This window comes from Sceloporus undulatus, chromosome 6, assembly GCF_019175285.1.
Source record: "Sceloporus undulatus isolate JIND9_A2432 ecotype Alabama chromosome 6, SceUnd_v1.1, whole genome shotgun sequence".
Lineage (NCBI taxonomy): Eukaryota > Metazoa > Chordata > Lepidosauria > Squamata > Phrynosomatidae > Sceloporus > Sceloporus undulatus.
The window spans coordinates 64,402,304-64,420,854 of NC_056527.1; the positions used below are offsets into that span (position 1 = coordinate 64,402,304).

The window sequence follows — 18,551 nt, forward strand, 5'->3', positions numbered from 1 at the left end:
TACCACTTAGAGCTAAATCAATGTATCAGTCCCAACTAAAATAGACCCACTGAGCCAATTTTTATGTAAGTTCTATTGATTCAATGAGATTCCTCTAGTTAGGATAAATAAATGAATTTAGGACTAAATAACTGGTTTCTTCCACTGACCTCTCCTGTTGTTGTGTGCCTTCATGTCATTTTCAATTTATAGAGACCTAAGACAAATCTAACACAGGGTTTACTTGGCAAATTTGTTGGGGGGGGGGGGAGTATTTGTCTTCCTCTAAAGCCGAGTGTGACTTGCTGAAGATCAACAAATGGATTTCCATAGCTGAGTGAGGATTCAGTTATAGCCCAACACTTAAAACACTACACCATGCTCACTCTTATGTTCCCTTTTTGTTTTGTGTGGCTTGTTACAGACTGCCAAAATAAAGCTGCTTCGAGTCTCTTTGGAGGTATGCTATTTAAACGATGCATGGGTCCTAAGAGTCCGGAGGTCGCTCCAAAGCCACACTCCATTCCTAAGCAACAGAGTGCAGCTTTTGGTGCAGCTTCCGGATTCTTAGCATGCATGCATCATTTAAATAGCATACCTCCAAAGAGACCTGAAGCAGCTTTATTTTGGCAAGTCTGTAACAGGCCTGAGTTTCTAATATGTTTCTCTTCTTTTTGTTATTATTGGGGAGTCAAAATAGTAGGTAAAGTGGATCAGCATATAGATACAGCATAGCTAATTTGGTATAAATGTACATCTAGTGCCAGACTTTATACCTATAGTTGGAAATACAGCACATAGCTATGTGTAGTATCACAAAGAGTGTATTAAATGGTAATGCCTTACCTGAGCTTTCTGAATGGTATGGAATTAACATCTAAGGTGTGTGGGCAAGCTGTAGCTCTTTAGATGATATTGGACCTCAGCTCCTACTATTGAGAACACTGTCTATATCTTCTGGGAACCACAGTCCAACACCACCTGCAAGGCCACATATTCCCCACCTCTCCTGTGGGATGAACATTCAATTTTATTACACTTTTCTCATATTAAAATATTCTGTGAGCATTTGGCCACCTTGTCTCAAATGTACAGCTTCATACATTATGTTGTGATACAAATAGTTCAGAGGGATTCCCACAAGAAGCTGGGAAGCACAGGCAGGCCCACTTCATCTCACAGTGCTGCCTGACCATACACATGAGTTTTGTGCTCCATATCTTGCATACCTTTGGTCTCAATTAATACTGAATGGATTATGTATTTATTTATTTCATTTTTATGCTGCTTTTCTCCCAGGGTGGCTCAGAAGATAAAAACACTTTAAAAACATTACATTTTTTTAAAAAAAAACAAACAAACTCAGAGTCAAGTTCATGCTTGATATCTGGGGAGTTGTGTGAATGTGTCTTTTTTAAAGTATTGCCTGAACTGACTTCAGATGATAAGGAACTTCACTTGTAGTGATTTTATCAGCAAAGGGATAAGAATAATGTTGTTTGTCTGCATGTCCCAGCATTCCTTATCACTGGCTACAGCTATCACTGGCTAGGACTGCTGGGGGTTGCATTCCATAACAGATGAGCATGAACATGTGAACTGGTCCCACTATGCAGGTGAGGGGAAATGGCTTTCTGTGGAGTGGGGAGGACAAATCCAGAAACTGGAAATTATTCATATTTAAGGGATAGCTTTTTATCATTCTTAAAACTGTCTTGCTGCTAGAAAATTCTTATAGTATGCTTTTTTCCCACTTCTGTTCAGTGGGTGATCAAAGTTTTGAGCTCCAAGGGAGTTTCAGTGAATTCTTTATTCAACATCTAAAACTGAGGCCATAAACCACAGCAATAATTCTCTCAAAAACTGAAAACCAAGGTAGTTCTGCGCACACAGCAACTTTAGAAGTGGATTGGCGGTGGCAACTGTATTCACGTTTTTTCTACTTTTATGGAGGTGCTAAGCTCCTAACCCTTACAAATGTGGAGGGCTGACTATAAACAGAAACCATATCAATGTAATACCACAGATTTGGCCCACTACATAAATAAAGAACACTTTGTTTTTGCTGAAGTGGCTTCATTCCATCACAAAAAGGATTTATCCATAAATTGTATTTCATGCCATGAATTAAGTTTGCAACAGGTGGATGTGTCCAATTGTGTCTGAGTTCAAACCTAACTTCTCCACTAAACAGACTATTTTTTCTTTTAGCGAAGTCAGGGATGGCCTTCTGAAGTCTCTGCCTTCTTTTCTCTTTCGACAACATTCACCTTGGACAGAATCAGTCCCACTGTTGTTCCTACAGTGGTGTCCACTGAATGCAGTGCCATTTTCACAGATACTTGCAGTTGTAGTACCACTGCATGTGTGACCAAGATCCATGGCCTCAATGGTATCCTGCAAGTCTCCAACATGTGTCTGCGGTTGGGTATGGTTAAAATCCTTAAGCACATACTCTTCATATGTTCTTAATTCATTCAGTAGTTCAGTAACCTCATTCACCGTTGTAGAATTGCACCCATTGTGTTGACACCAAGATGAGAGAGCACTAAAATTCAAAAAAGAAACCTATGTATTAAAATATGGATATTTAAGACTGCATTCAAAAATATGATTTTAGAAAACACTACCAACTGTATTTTGTTTTGTTTTTTTATTTTCACTCAGATTTAAAGCAACAGACTAGAATGTTAACATGGAACTGTTTAGTATTCTGATTTCAAGATCTCCACAAAACATAGTTTTTGGTGGGTTTTTCGGGCTACGTGGCCATGTTCTGGAAGAGTTTCTTCCTGACGTTTCGCCAGCCTCTGTGGCTGGCATCTCCACAAAACACCTAAAAACCGTAACACCAAGCACAAAATATATTTTCAAATAGAAACTGTTTCTTTCTTGCAAATGCCTGACACAGATTATATTTTCATTAAAATGTCAAGTTCCCTAAAGTCTACTTTTGATAAAACAACACAAAGGCAAAGGACATTGGTCAAAGTTCTGTTGGGCAGTTCTGAATACATAACTTACAGTTATATTCATAACTGCTACATATTCACAATCCCTACACAGGCCCTAATTTAGATTGTGGCTTTGTGAATGGAAAAGCTCAAAGGAGATGGAAGTTGCTGTCTTCTGCTAACTGGGGCACCTAGTTTAGCTGCTAAGAAGGGATCATGAAAGTCCCCCAAACTCTTACTTACTAGCAAATAGTTGCTGGGATTGATGGGGGTCCATATGTCGTCAACTGAGAAGCAGATGTCTGATGTTCCCACCCCTGCTCATGATGGGTTCCTTTATCTGGTTGTCATTCCAGAGATCACTCATGAAAAGGGATGGGAAGACAGGAAGATACTTCTTCAATGACAGAGGAATAGACCCTTGCTGAATCCAGTAACTGCTTACCAGTAAGTGTGGGGGTAGGTCTAGCTGGAATCCACTATGTAGCATTGTAACTACAGTGCTATGTAGTATGTAATGATCATACAGGTTTTCAGAAAGTGTATATAACAACTCTGAACTAAAAGGTATCTCTAGTAATAGGATTTATTTTTCTCCTCCTACTATACAAACAATAGAGGTGGGCTTTCAAGGTAATGGGACAGAGAAGATGATAGTGGCTTTATGAATGGAGAAAGCTCAAAGGAGATGCAAGTTGTCATCTTCTGCTAACTAGAGTAGCTCTTATTATCATCATCCACACTTCTTCACTAGTTTTAGTTTGGTACCATGTGAACATATAAAGACAGAGATCTATATTTAACAAAATGACAGGGAATTCAAGTGAGCATCATATTTAGCTATTAGCCTGCAGAGATTAGTCAGCTGAGGTTTTGAACTCCATAAAAGAACATGTGCATTAGATTTCCACAACATACCTTAATGTTCCTTTCAGTTGGCCGCAGGAAAACATCATCCTTGCTGCTTCTTTATATCCCTGATTAAAGCCTTCTTGAAGTGTCACCTTTTTCCCAGCTTCAATTCCTTCCCTATAGCCTTCCTTAAAGCAAAGTAACAAAAAGAGTGATTTAAAATTAGAATGCAAAAAGTGCAGTACTCATCAGTATGTAACTTATTCAAATACACCATAAACTAAAATGATTGGGTAGCCATAAGTCAGAAATGGCTGGAAGGTACACAGCAACAACAACAAACGCCAACTACCCAACTTTATGAAGACAGCATGTTAATTGGAAAGTATTATTTCTTATTTATTTAAAATATCTTATCGCCAAGGGCTCCTGAGTCATTTTTAGACCAGACTAGATAGGATTCACCAGGTCAGTTATTTTAATCCTTAAATTACATGTTATCTGATATTGTTTGTTTTATGTTTTAATCATTTTTAAATAAAAGTCCTTCCAGTGATATAGGTTTAACAAGGGGGATGTACTAAAACAAATGGCCATGCTTGCCTGCTGACAAACCATACCTGCCCATGGGAAACATGGCAAGTATGGTTTCTCTATGGACATGTATGATTTTTTCCATGGGAACCTGCATCCCCCCCGCCCCCTCACAAATCAACATCAAAGCATCCTGACAGATGGCCATCAAGCCCTGTTTAAAGACCTCTAAGGAAGGAGACTCCACTACACTCCGAGGGAGTGTGTTCACTGTCGAACAGCCCTTACTGTCAGGAGGTTTCCTAATGTTGAGGTAGAATCTCTTTTCCTGTAGCTTGCATCCATTGCTCCGGGTACTAGTCCCTGGAGCAGCTGAAAACAAGTCAGCTCCCTCCTCAGTATGACATCCTTCAAATATTTAAACAGGGTACATATCACCCCTTAACCTCCTCTCTCCAGGCTAAACATCCCCAGCTCCCTGAGTCTTTCCTCACAGGGCATGTTTTCAGACCTTTCACCATTTTAGTTGTCGCCCTCCTTTGGACACGCTCATTTCTCAGCATCTTTTTAAATTGTGGCGCCAGAACTGAGAGCAATATTCCAGGTGGAGCCTGACCAGAGCAGAATAGAGTGGCACATGACTTCCTTGATCTAGACACTATACTTCTATTGATGCAGCCTAAATTGCACTGGCCTGTTAGCTGCGTGCACCACACTGTTGACTCAGTGTTTAATACATTCCTTAAAAGGGGGCACAATTGGTTATTGGTACTGGGGGGGCTTGGTCTATGTGGCCATGTTCTAGGAGAGTTTATTTCCTGACGTTTCCCTGCAGCTGGTGATTTCCATGTTAATTGTGTATTGTTCTGTTTTGAATGGCAAGGCCTCAGGGTGGGAAGATACGCAATAACCGGAGTTACATAGTGTGTGTGTGGTGTATAATATACAACACCATGATAATAGATATAATATATAATAACACTACACACACACACAGACACACACATATATATATACCATATATAAGATATATATATATAGATATAATATACATTTATAATATATAGATACACACACTATATATATACCATATAAGTACACACAACCATAGATATAATAGATCTAAGACACACACGATATTATAGATACACAACACACTATATATATACCATATATATATATAGAATATACATACACACCATACACAATATATATAATATACACAATATATATACCACACACTAATATAAATACATAGATATAATAGATATACAACACACACATAAATACACACACACTATAATATATATCACCATATATATAACCCACACACACACACGATAATATAACCATATACAGTAATAGATATACACACACACTAGATAGAGATACACCATATATATATACACACATATATATAGACCATATATATAGATATACATACCACACAATACATACACAACACACTAGATAATAGATACCATATAATAGAACACACACACATAGATATATAACCATAGATATATACACACACATACATATATTATATATAATATATACCATATATAAATAATATAAACAAACACAATATATAATATATAATAAATATATACTATATACACACACAACAAACACACACACACACACACACACAGTATATACCCCACTCTCTTCCATGCCAGCCTCTCTGAAGATGCCAGCCAAACGTCAGGAAGAAACTGTTCTAGAACATGACTACGGCCACAATATGGAGGCAGCCCAAGCTACCCCAGGGCCGACGGGCGAAGAGGTCATCTGCACCCACTTGGACCCTCTTTCCTTGGCGCTCTTCCACTCCTTCTGGGCGAGCTCCATCCATCCAAATCTTCGTCAAAGGCGTCATCGTCGTCGCTGCCGCGGAGCTGAGCCAAGGCCGGACCCAGGACATGCCCCCTCCGCTTGGCAGGCAGCCACCGATGTCTTATGGCAGGCAACGACCAGACAAACGAGCTGCCTTCAAAAACGGGACTACTTCCGGTTTACTTCCGGTAAGGACGTCACTTCCGGGGAGGGAGGGAGCTAAGGGTGGACTTGAGGCATTTCCGGGTTCTGTGCAAGGGAGGGGTAAGAGGGAGAGAAGGAGGCGTGGCCTGAAGCAGCTCTGTTTTGTTTTGTTACCTTCATGGTTGCAAAGACTTCAGATAATAGTTCTAGTTCTACATGACACACATACCACACATAATAGCTTTGTAATGTTTTAATTACAAGCTTAGGAAGGTTCCAAATTATTATTACAGTATTTTATATTATTATTATTATATATTATTAGTATTAGTATTATTATTATTATTTTAAAAGCTAGCGTGTGGCCCATAAGCAGAAACAGTTGTCCCTGTTGGGGGTGATGCCATAGGGCTGCTAATGACTTCTTGTCATTAAGCAGAGAGAGATCCTGTGGTACCTTTGAGGCTGACTGAAAGGAAAAGTTGGCAGCAGGAGCTTTCCTAGGCGAAAGTCTACTTCCTCAGATGCATTAGATGCAATAATACAATAGAGAGAGAGAGCTTGTAGCTCTTTTGAGACTCACTGAAAGGAAGAAGTGCAGCAGGAGCTTTCCTAGGCGAAAGTCTACTTCCTCAGATGCATTAGATGCAATAACAACAATATAGAGAGAGAGCTTGTAGCTACTTTGAGACTCACCGAAAGGAAGAAGTTGGAGCAGGAGCGTTCCTAGGCTTCAGCCTACTTTCCTCAGATGCATTTAAATGCAACAACAACAACAATAATATTTAGAGAGATCTTGTAGCACCTTGAGAGATTAACTGAAAGAAATTGGCAGCAAGAGCTTTCGTAGATCTGGGGAAGTAGACTTAAACTCTGTGAAAACTCATGCTGCCAGTTTCTTATGGGTGAGAAGCAAGACTGGGTGACTTGGAGCGGCTTCTGGCTGTTCCAGTCCCAAGCGCCCTCCGGTCATCCTGGGACTGTGGCGATTGTACACTGCAACCCAAGTCCAAGCGCTGCTGCAAGGAGCAACTTTTTGATGCTCCTTTTCTGGCCAGCTTTGGGCTGCCTTAGACAGCCACGAAGATGCTTCCAGCCAATCTGGGCCCTTGTGGTCTCTTCCAGCTCTATGATTCTATATGTAGATTTCTTGCATGGCAGGGGGTTGGACTGGATGGCCCTTGTGGTCTCTTCCAACTCTAGGATCCTATAGTTCTATGTCCCCAAAGTGGTCTGAAGCCACTTTTTTTGGCCAGTGTGTTTTGGGCCTTAGTTTCAAAGGTGCTATAAGATCTCTTCACATACTACACAGCTATATCTTTGAATCTTACCACACTAGATCACTTTGAACTTGATAGGACCCAACCAGTTAAGGCTTAATATGCAGGTGAGGTTAAAGCAGGAAAGCATGTATTTCACAATAAGATCCAGCATGGCACAGTGGTTTGAGTGTTGGACAAGGACTCTGGAGATCTGGGTTCAAATCCTTGCTTGGCCATGGAAACCCACTAAGTATCCTTGGGCAAATCACATAGTCTCAGCCTCAGATGAAGGCAAGGGCAATGATGAATAACAGAAATGACTTGAAGACACACAGTAACAACATTACAATGAAGCAGAAGCAAATAACCCTTTAATCTTTACTGAGGCCAATGAGGGATTTTAGGGGCTTGACAGACCATCCCAAAAGGGCGGGCTGGAGGTGCTCAGTTTTCCTCCAGATTCAACCATCCATAGCTTGAAAATATATTTTAAAATATATAAATTCCAAAAAGCAAGCCTTGGTTTTGCTATTTTATATTAGGGACAGCATTTTATGACACCGTTGTATTTAATGGGACTTGAGCATCCACAAATTTCTGCAGCCACAGGGGATCCTGGTCTGGAACCAAACCTCAGCAGATACCAAGGGCCCAATCTATTAAATCTGGCTGCTAGAACATTATTTGGAATCAGGACATGGATTTATTTCAGAGTGATGAATGCAAAATATCCAAAAACAATTTAGCATAAAGATTAAAACATTTATTGAGACATAAGCTTTCCTGGACTGGAGCAGTCTATATCTCCGTCTGGGAGATACATCAGACAAAGGGTGTGTGTGTGTGTGTGTGTAAGCAGTGGGACCAGAAGACCATGAACATCCAGCCCTGCCATCTCTTTGTTGACACAGTGATGCATCTGGTAAACTGGATTCCAATCTATGAAAGCACAAACTAAACCTGAAATGCAGTTAGCTCATTCCTCTTATTAGGACATCATTATTATTAGCAGATGTTCTGATAAGACCTAGATGTTGGTTGTGCTTTTGTGGATTCAAATCCAGTTTACCACATGCATCATTTAGATTAGCAGGAGAGCTTGTCTGGCGTAGTAGTGATCTAGTGTGTAATTGTATACACCTGCAAGTAAGTCCTCCAGACCCAATTTATTTTAACTACACATTCTATGGGCTGCTAATCCTTATATAATAAAATGTTGGTGATCTTTTTGCCTCACAGTCTTAACGTAAATGCCTAATTCAAAAGAGAGGTTACGACAAAAAAGAATTTACATTACAATAAGAATCAGCATGGTATAGTGCTTGAGTGTTGGACGAGGACTTTAGGGATTAGTATTCGAACCCCTGGTTGTTCCACTTGTATTTTGTTTGCTTGGCATCAGCTATGCACATTGGACCTAATGAAAATAACAACCGTATATGAATTACAGGGCACTCGGGCACACCTTGCTATCGCCAACTGTTTATAGTTACAGAAAGGAGAGCAAAGATGTTTTAGAAAAATCCAAGACTGAGTAAATACATAGTAAGAGCATCGTAACAGAAGCAAGCAGCTTAAACAGCATTGAGAACAATGAAGTAGTGTAGAAATTAGTAAAATGCTACACCAAGCTGTAAACTGGAGGAAAGCAAAGCATGGCTTTTCCAATTGTGTTGGACTGCAGTTCACATCAGCTCAAGCCAGCAAAGCCAATGGTGAATGCTAGGACCTGCAGTCCAACAACATCTAGAGGGCTATATGTTCCCCTGCTGTATCTACTTACCCGGTAAGTAAATCCTTTTAAACTCACAGGGTCTAAACACTGGGTGAATTAAATGCATAGATTTTATATACAGTATACTAATTCCTACAAAGTTATGTTTCACTTACCACATTTAGCACATAGTATTTTTACTACATTTACTTATGTATATATAATATGTGTTTATATATTTTTCTTGTTTGTTAAAAATGTCACAATTATGAAAATATTCCTTTTAAAAAGGAATCTCTGAGGAATAAAGTCAGCATGGAAACTGATTAGCTTAGAGAAATCCCATGTAATCATTTATTAGGCTGCATGGTTTTACTTTCGTTCCTAATAGTATGGTTTTGGCTACTCTTTAGCTTGTCTTCCGCTTGGTGCAAATGTCCAATTTACTGTTTTAGGTGAAAGAAACTGTCTTCCATTTAGCTAAGTGCAACAGAGTGGAAAAATGGTGCTTTCTTCAATATGTTGTAGTTGCTCCAGTTTATTAAAACTGTTTCCCATACCAGCGGGGATTTCAGAGCAATTTCCTTGCAGCGTGGCAAGAGTCTACTGAAAGGATTAGTGTATCCTAGCAACAAGTTAGGAGCATCTATATTGGTATCGATTTTTTTTGTGTGAATTACATCGTTTTGATTCCCCCCCCCCCAAAAAAAAAATCTTGTGCTGGGATATTTAAAGGGGAGAGAACTCTGATAATCAACAGCGAAAATGTCTACAGCTTTATAACCTGAATGTCTTTGAACTTATATGACTCTATGCTGACCATCGGGGGGAAGAAGCAATGAATGGGTCATGGTGGGGCCATTTTTCACCCTGGCAAGCCACACTAGTATGTTCAACCAAAAGTGATGGGATGTCACTTTCAGGTGTGTTTGGAACAACTTTCATTCTCCCCCCCCCCTCCCTTTTATTTCTTACAAAATACAAAACAGATGATATGTAATCCCTGTATCTTTTGGGGTTTGAGGGTAACAGAGGCAAAACCACCATGCTTGGGTTCATCTTTTTATGGCTTAGGGTGATTTGGAGGCCAAAAATCAACCACCTCAGGAGTACTGGAGGTATCTGAAATGAAGGCGAAATGGGCTGAAGGATCTGCTCTTATATGAACTTGACTGTATGGAAATGATCACCTGAAACTCTGCTCCAGTTACCCACACAAGAGATTATATTCACACCAGGGACAACACATTCTGTCATGGGGTCCAGTTGTAGAACAGTGTCTCATTCCCACTAACACAGTGCTCTCATTTTCCAGCTGCTGATGGAGACCTGTGCAACAGGGCAATCAGCAAATCAACACAAGCCAGGTGGATGGAAGCATCACATTTGCAATGACTCATGCTGCATGTAAGAGTCTATATATAGTTTCGTCTGCTGCCTCACCCTGCTTCCTGGAGCACTAGCAAAGTGCAGATTCAGAAAATGCTTGGGATCACAATTCCTCACAGGCATGGGATATGTCTTTTGTTCTGTTTTAACAGAACAAACAGCCCCGAACGAGTGGCCTCCAACCACCCCTTTTTCAGCTAGATCAGTACTGCGGCAACTGCACACTGCAGCCCCAAGCTAGCCTTTCCAGGGCGCGAAAATGAGCCGCAAAAGGCGTCTACTTTTTGCACCCTAAAAGAGGCATGATAGCTGCACCGTTGCAGCTATATGGTGCTCCTTCAGCGCTGTGTCATGTGAACGCAGTGTTAGAGGAGTGCCGTGAGTCTGACGCCACTCGCCATGTGGTGCGGCGCACAGCGTCACAGTGCTCTGCGGGCGGAGCCAGGGCATGCATCATGTAGAAGCTACGCCCCGACTCCACCCCTAGGCCGGTCTGCACAGGACCTAAAACATATCACAAATCCCCGCTCATTAACCCCAGGAACTGGCTGTGGAAGATCTGGAACATGACCAGTTGGAGTACAAAGAGTCTTGTACCTCTGTTGACTTGACTAGTGGAGTATCTTCTGTTGTACTCATGGATGTGTTCAGGGAATGCTGGCTCACATTTAGCATACATTGTGTTGCTGAAGCCTGTTTAGGTCATGGTCCAGAGGTGTACTGATGCGGCTTCCTCAAACCATCCTCAAACATATTCACTTGGCACCCATGTTCTGTCTTTTAGCTGCCCTAGTTTTCAAGAGTCCTAAATAAAAGAGTCAAAAGGATGTCAGTCTGGTTACAGCTGCCCCAGAAATTGCTGCCACTGGGAGAAACAGACCCCCAGCTATAGTTGTGCATTGAATTGGCAATCTCCCTTGGGAAGATGTGCACTGAATCCTGTGCTGCAGTAGGGAAATGGTACAATGATCTGATGCAACCTGAGCTTACATTTTGCTTCTGCCATCTGCCTTGAAGAAAACTGAGTTATCAGTATCTTTTGCTATATCATTTAACATGCACGGTAGTTTGCAGTGACAAGATGCACAGCATGGAACCATGTGTTTTGCATGCAAAAGATCCTTCATTTGATCACTGTCTTCTCCAGATAGGGCTGGGAATTACTCCTGTGTGAACTGGAGAGCCACTAGTCTGGCAAAGCAGAAAGTACTGAAATGAAGAGCAGCAATAGTAGAGGAGAGTGGCACTGGTAGAAGATCTCTCAGAGACAACAGCAGTGGCACCATAGCTAACAATTGTTAGTACTGCACAGAAAAAGGAAATGGTAAACCACACCTGAAGCCTTTTACATTGAAAACCCTATAAGGAGAGTAAAAAATGAAATGAAGATGAGATCACCAGGTCAGAAGGCACTCAGTGAACTACTGGGGAAGAGCAAAGGACAAGTACGAATGGCACTGTGGCTAATGATGCACCTGGACTCAAGCTGAAAGTGCATTCAGCTGTTGATGTGCTCAGAGGTGAAAGGAAAGTCTGAAGCTGCACAACACATTATAGGAACATGGAATGTGAGAAGCATGACTCAGGAAAAGCTAGACATTATAAAACAAATGAAATGTATAAACATTTTAATACTTGGGTGAGTGCACTAAAGTGGACAGGAATAGGGCAATTTCAGTCAGATATTTTACACAGTGTTTTACTTAAGAAATGAAAATCTAAGAAGAAATGGGGTAGTATTAATAGTGAGGAGAGAAGTAGCAAAACAGTCAAGGGACATAATGCAAAGTCTGAGGGTATAACATCATTAAGACTTGAGAGAAAACACATCAATATAGCCATTATCCAAGTTTATGCTTCAACTACCGAGGCAGAAGAGCATGAAATATTCTACACTGGAGTCCAGAAGGAAATTGATCACACACTAGAGCATTCTGGAAATAGAAAAGCAGGAAAGAGCCAAGCCAGTTTGTTAATTGTAACCAAAGAGCCAACTATATACATGGACATCTCTTGATGGCCAATTTGGAAATCAGACTATGTAACTGGAAGCAGAAGGTTGGTGTGTGTGGATGTAGTAAACCACCTTGGTGCCCTGCTTAGCATTAAAATATGTCATTTAAATGCTTTTAGAAATAATCAAATTTCCCATGTAAGATATATGAGTTTCTCATAGGGTGATGAGTTACTGAAAAGCATGTTGAAAAGTAGAAAACAGTAAGAAGACAAGCTCCACATACTCTGAGATGGCCAACTGTTTATTCAGTATTTTTAAAATACGGTAGTTAACTGAGTGCTGTCTTGTCTTTTTAATACTCATCATAGATGTCTATTTGTGTTGGTTTCTAGCCCTTGAAGAATGCCTTTTCTTAATCAGGCTGAAATGTGTTGGGCAGATGTCCTCCTTTTCCAGGGCATTTCTACATTTCAACCTTCTGTCCAGGAGGAATCCTAAAATGTCCTCCATTTTGAGCATGGCTAAGAAGCCCACCTCCTTTGCTGCCCCCTTTGAGAAAAGCCTCTATTTGGCAGCCTGTTCTTGCTGCAAATAGAGGACAGGGACGGATCCTTCTGAAGTTCTTTCTTCCTAGGAGGAAGAGCAGGCAAGACTTGCCCCAAGAACTCAGGGTATGTTTGTTTCTCAGAGGGGAAAAGGACCATGGGCTGCTTGTGGACACAATGCAAATGTTGAAAGGGTTTTTTCATTGCACCAGGGAAACAAAGGAAAGGAATAATTTAAAAAACGTAGATTCCGTCAGGGGTTTGTTGCAAGTAAAGTACCATTTTAAGCCCGTTCTTGCTCAGAGTTCTGTAAGTATAAGCAAGCCACAAGGCATTGTATGATGAGGTTCAGCAGAAAAATACTGTTGGGAGTACTAATAAAAACTGTATACATAACATAATAATCAACCATTGAGTTAAGAGCCAGCGTGGTGTACGGTTTGGGCGCTGGACTAGGGCTACTGGAGGCAAAAGGTGTGAAACCTGCTCAGCCATGGGAACCCACTGGATGGGCAGTGCACACTGCTCTCAGCCTCAGAGGATGGCAATGGCAAACCTGCTCTGAAGAAGGTTGCCACGAAACCCCCCTTGATAGGTTTGCCTTAGGGTCACCGTAAGCCAGCAGCGACTTGAAGACAACAACAACAAAACCAACCATACAAAACGAATCTGTATTTATAGGATGTGTGTAATCTAATTTCATATCAAAACCATCGCCACTGTGGGTAACTACGACAGTTTCTTTCTTCTAACTGTCTGTATGTAAACATATCTCTCCATTTCATATTGGGTATGCATTCACAACTTTCCATTTATGGTGACCTAACTTTACTATATGCCGTGATGGGTCTATGATCGTAAGAAGTTGAAATGAGTGGGGGCCTTATGTGGTAGTGTTCTCTGTTGTTGGGTTTTTATTGAATGGCCCTCCCATTTCAGAGGCTTCCGTTCCTTGTGCCTCTGGGCCACCCTGTGTGTTCCTCACAGACATGGATGGTGTTCACACAAACACACCACCCATTGGACCCTCGCTGTTGCCATTTCATCACCACGCTCAGCAATGCTTTGTAGCAATGCTTTCTTGCACTAATGTCTCGTCAAGCACTCCCATTCCACGTGACATAATTCAATAGTGGGTGACTAGTATGACTACAAAGACAATGACGTCAATTGCTCTACCAACGCACAACTTAAGGAGTTACCAGTAGGCTTGAATCTTGTGGTGAAAGTTTATATTGGTTTAAAAGCAAAGATAGAAGCATGAAAAGACGATGAGTGTAAAAGTCAAAGGACGATGGCTGGAAACGAAAAATGAAATACGTTAAATTAAAAAAACTTGGAACCTTTTGAAGCTGAGATGTGTAGTAGACACAGGATGAGGAAAAGGTTATGAGAGGAAGTAATAACACACAATCCAGTAGAATAACATGTATTCTGGGGAAAATGAATCAGGGCGCAGGATTAAGCATTAGGGATGGATGGATGATGGATGTTTGATTTATAGCCACCAATCACAAGGAATTGGTGGCGGTTGAGACATAAAAGTAGAGAGAAACAATACAATAAATAAAGAGAGTGACTAAGTCAGAGATCACAGCTGAGACCTGATGGGGTTGGCCCGCTTTCACTCCCCCCAGCAGGACAGTTGGTACGGAGGAGGGTTCTTCTCTTAGGCAAATTTATTTAAAATTTTAATTAATTCTCGCATTAATTTAAGAGAAGAATGTGTGGACAGGTGACATAAGTCACCAGTAAATGGGGAGTGGAACTAGGTAGGAAGGCCTGCCGGAGAGAGATCCGTCTTAAGAGCCTTCTTAAAGGCTGTGAAGAGTAGAAATGTGGTGGATCTCCTTTGGCAGGCCATTCCATAGCTTCGGAGCTGCGATGGAAAAGGTCCTGCTGTGACTTAAGTTAGCCTAGATTTTATTGGCTGAAGTAGATTCTTCCTTGAGGACTTAGATGCGGATGGACATACAGAAAAGGCGATGCCCTGAAGTTTCTGGGACCCAACCCACGTAGGCTTTGAAGTCAATCACCAACACCGTACCTTGCCCAGAAACTAATAGGCAAGCCATGAAGGGATTCAAAACCGGTTGTTATGCGGTACGACGAGTACCTGTATCACCTGGCTGCCATATTTTGTACAAGTTGAAGTTCTGAATTGGCACGAGGGTAGCCCCATGTAGAGCGCATTACAGAAGTCCAGTCGAGAGGTACCAGCGCATATACTACTGTTTCAAGTCTCCCTGCTCCAGGAAGGGACACAGCTGGTGTAGCCGAAGCTGATAACAAGTGCTCCTGACTGTTGCATCCACCTGAGCTGTCAGGTGAAGTGACCAGTCGAGGAGCACCCCCAACGTGGATAAATCTTTCAGGGGAAATTACCCCATCTACAACTGGCTGCATAACTCAGGTTTCCTATGAGTACTTCTGTCTGCCTGGATCAGCTGAGTTGGTTTTCCCTCACCCAGTCCATTACTGCCCCAAGACAGACATTCAGAGGAGAGATGCCATCTTTAGTCACTGCGTCAGTCTGAGACATAGAGAAATATATTGGGTGTCAGCAGCTACTGATAACACCCGCCCCTTGTCTCCAGATGATCTCGCCCAGTGGCTTCATGTATATGTTAACAGCATGGAAAGTAGGATGGCATTCTGGGGGACGCCAGATTTTAGCTCTCTTTTAGAAGAGCAACAAGATGCACAGCATGGAACCATCTGGATCTGGCCTGAGAGGTAGGACCAAACCATTGTAGAACAGTGCCTCCGATACCTAACTCTCTCAGGCGTTCCAGAAGGACACCATGGTCGATGGTATCAAAGGCCGCTGAGAGGTCTAAGAGCACCAGCAGGGTCACACTTCCCTGTCGATGCCCAGATGGAGATCATCGACTAAGGCGACTATGGCAGTCTCTGTATCCGCCCTGAATCCGGTTTGAAATGGGTCCAGATAAGGGCTTCATCCAAGACTGCTTGTATTCCTCCAATCACCTTGGCCAAGAATGGCAACGACGAGAGTGGCCTATCTTATTTCTATCCAGGGTCCAGGGAGGGCTTTTTTAAGAGTGGTCTGACCACTGCCTCCTTAATAAAATAATAATAATAATTTTTTATTTATAGACCGCTATTCCGCAGTGATCATAGCGGTGTACAGTAAAATTGCAACACAACACAAAAATTGCAAGGCCTCTCTCTCCCCTCAAGATGGTGGGTTGGAGGAGGGCTCTTGTCTCCAGGCCAGGCCTCTCTCCCCTCAAGATGGTGGTGAGGAGGGCTCTTTGTCTTCCAGCCTGGCCTCTCCCCCTCAAGATGGTGGTTGGAGGAGGGCTCTTTGTCTTCAGGCCAGGCCTCTCCCCCCAGATGGTGTTTGGAGGAGGCCTCTTTGTCTTCAGCCTGGTCTCTCCCCCTCAGATGGTGGTTGGAGGAGGCTCTTTGTCTTCCAGGCCGGGCTCTCTCCCTCCTCAGATGGTGGTTGGAGGAGGGCTCTTTGTCTTCCAGGCCGGCCTCTCTCCCCCTCAGATGGTGGTTGGAGGAGGGCTCTTTGTCTTCCAGGCCTGGCCTCTCTCCCCCTCAAGGGTGGTTGGAGGAGGGCTTCTTTGCTTCACGGCCTGGCCTCTCCCTCCCAAGATGGTGGTTGGAGGAGGGCTCTTTGTCTTCCAGGCCAGGCCTCCTCCCCTCAAGATGGTGGTGGAGGAGGGCTCTTTGTCTTCCAGGCCTGGCCTCTCTCCCCCTCAAGATGGTGGATGGAGGAGGGCTCTTGTCTTCCAGGCCAGGCCCTCCCCCCTCAAGATGGTGGTGGAGGAGGGCCTTTGTCTTCCAGGCCGGGCCGCCTCTCCCCCTAAGATGGTGGTTGGAGGAGGGCTCTTGTCTTCCAGGCCAGGCTTCTCTCCCCTCAAGATGGTGGTTGGAGGAGGGCTCTGTCTCCAGGCCTGGCCCTCCCCTCAAGATGGTGGTTGGTGAGGGCTCTTTGCTTCCAGGCCTGCCTCTCTCCCCCAGATGGTGGTTGGAGGAGGGGTCTTTGTCTTCCAGGCCTGGCCTCTCTCCCCCTCAAATGGTGGTTGGAGGAGGGGTCTTTGTCTTCCAGGCCTGGCTTCTCTCCCCCTCAAGTGGTGGTTGGAGGAGGGATCTTGTCTTCCAGGCCGGCCTCCCCCCTCAAATGGTGGTTGAGGAGGATCGTGTCTCCAGCCTGGCCTCTCCCCCCCAAGATGGTGGTTGGAGGAGGGCTCTTGTCTTCCAGGCCAGGCCTCTCTCCCCTCAAGATGGTGGTTGGAGGAGGGCTCTTGTGTCTCCAGGCGGCCTCTCCCCCTCAAGATGGTGGTGGAGGGGCTCTTTGTCTTCCGGCTGGCCTCTCTCCCCCTCCAGAGATGGGTGGTTGGAGGAGGGTCTTTGTCTTCCAGGCCTGGCCTCTCCCCCCTCAAGATGGTGGATGGAGGAGGGCTCTTTGTCTTCCCCAGGCTGGCCTCTCTCCCCCTCAAGATGGTGGTTGGAGGAGGGCTCTTGTCTTCCAGGCCAGGCTTCTCTCCTCCTCAAGATGGTGGTTGGAGGAGGGCTCTTTGTCTTCCGCCTGGCCTCTCTCCCCCTCAAGATGTGGTTGTGAGGAGGGCTCCTTAGACAAGAAGGCAGGGTACCCTCCTGAAGGATGCATTGAGTATATTTTCCAGCATACGCTTGGCTGTATCACCCCCTGGACGCCAGCCAGAGGGACAGTGTCCAGAGGACAAGGGTCCAGAGGCTTGTCCATGTCCTCAGTAGAAAGCATATGGACATTATTTTCGTGTAATCATCAATAAAAACATTTTTTAAAACCTGAGGCCTCTTTTAAAGGAATTTTGGACTTCAACTCCCGAAGCCACACTGTTGGCCGAAGTAGCTGAGGCTTCTGGGACCTGAGTCCAAATCTCTTAAAGGGAACAGTGGTGATTAAAACAAAGGCAAGCAGATGAATTCTCGCAGCCTGTTTTCTGCCAAAGGTAGTTGTTTGAGGAAAGTGGTATCACCGCCCCCCCCTCTTCTTAGGGTGTCACTTGGTACTGTCCATATCCCCCGAGTGACGTCACTGTCACTTGAAGTCGCCCCAGGGCACGCCCTATTCTCCAGAAGCTTTTCAATTTTCACCATAGAGTTTCCCAAAGGAGGAGGGGAAGGAGAGGCTCACATCCGGCGGCGCAGGCGCATAAAACCTGGCCAGAGCGCCGAATCTCCAAAGCCGCGCCGCCTCATTCCATCCCTGAAGCCCCGCCTTCCTAGTTTCCGCCCTGGGGCGGAAGTGTGAGGCGCCTCTTAGGCCCCGCCCCGTTTCTGGTGTGGAAGGAGGCGGGGCTGGCGAGGTGACTGACTGAGCGGCGGCGGGCGAGAGAGAGAGAGAGAAAGAGCCCCGCCATC

General features: G+C 43.6%; 1 protein-coding gene across 2 annotated transcripts; it reads right to left on the reverse strand.

Annotated features, from left to right (window-relative positions):
• Positions 1-626: 626 nt before the first annotated feature.
• On the reverse strand, positions 627-6,340 carry YAE1 (YAE1 maturation factor of ABCE1). 2 transcript variants are annotated; one of them, XM_042471029.1, is made up of 3 exons: positions 6,124-6,340; positions 3,852-3,973; positions 627-2,527 (listed from the first exon to the last, which is right to left on the reverse strand). In XM_042471029.1, the coding sequence occupies exons 1-3, from the start codon at positions 6,244-6,246 to the stop codon at positions 2,107-2,109; spliced, it is 666 nt and encodes a 221-aa protein (XP_042326963.1). In that variant the 5' UTR covers positions 6,247-6,340; the 3' UTR covers positions 627-2,106. The 2 variants fall into 2 exon arrangements, with proteins under 2 accessions (XP_042326963.1, XP_042326965.1); XM_042471031.1 differs by lacking the exon at positions 6,124-6,340 and adding an exon at positions 5,982-6,116.
• Positions 6,341-18,551: the final 12,211 nt, after the last annotated feature.

Excerpts from the sequence above, each read along its gene's own strand:
- YAE1 (XM_042471029.1), bottom strand. The coding sequence starts at position 6,246 with ATGTCCTGGGTCCGGCCTTGGCTCAGCTCCGCGGCAGCGACGACGATG. Across the intron at positions 3,974-6,123 it reads GCCAAGGAAAGAGGGTCCAA|GAAGGCTATAGGGAAGGAAT; the intron begins GTGGGTGCAGAT and ends CTTTGCTTTAAG. Across the intron at positions 2,528-3,851 it reads CAACTGAAAGGAACATTAAG|TGCTCTCTCATCTTGGTGTC; the intron begins GTATGTTGTGGA and ends TTTGAATTTTAG.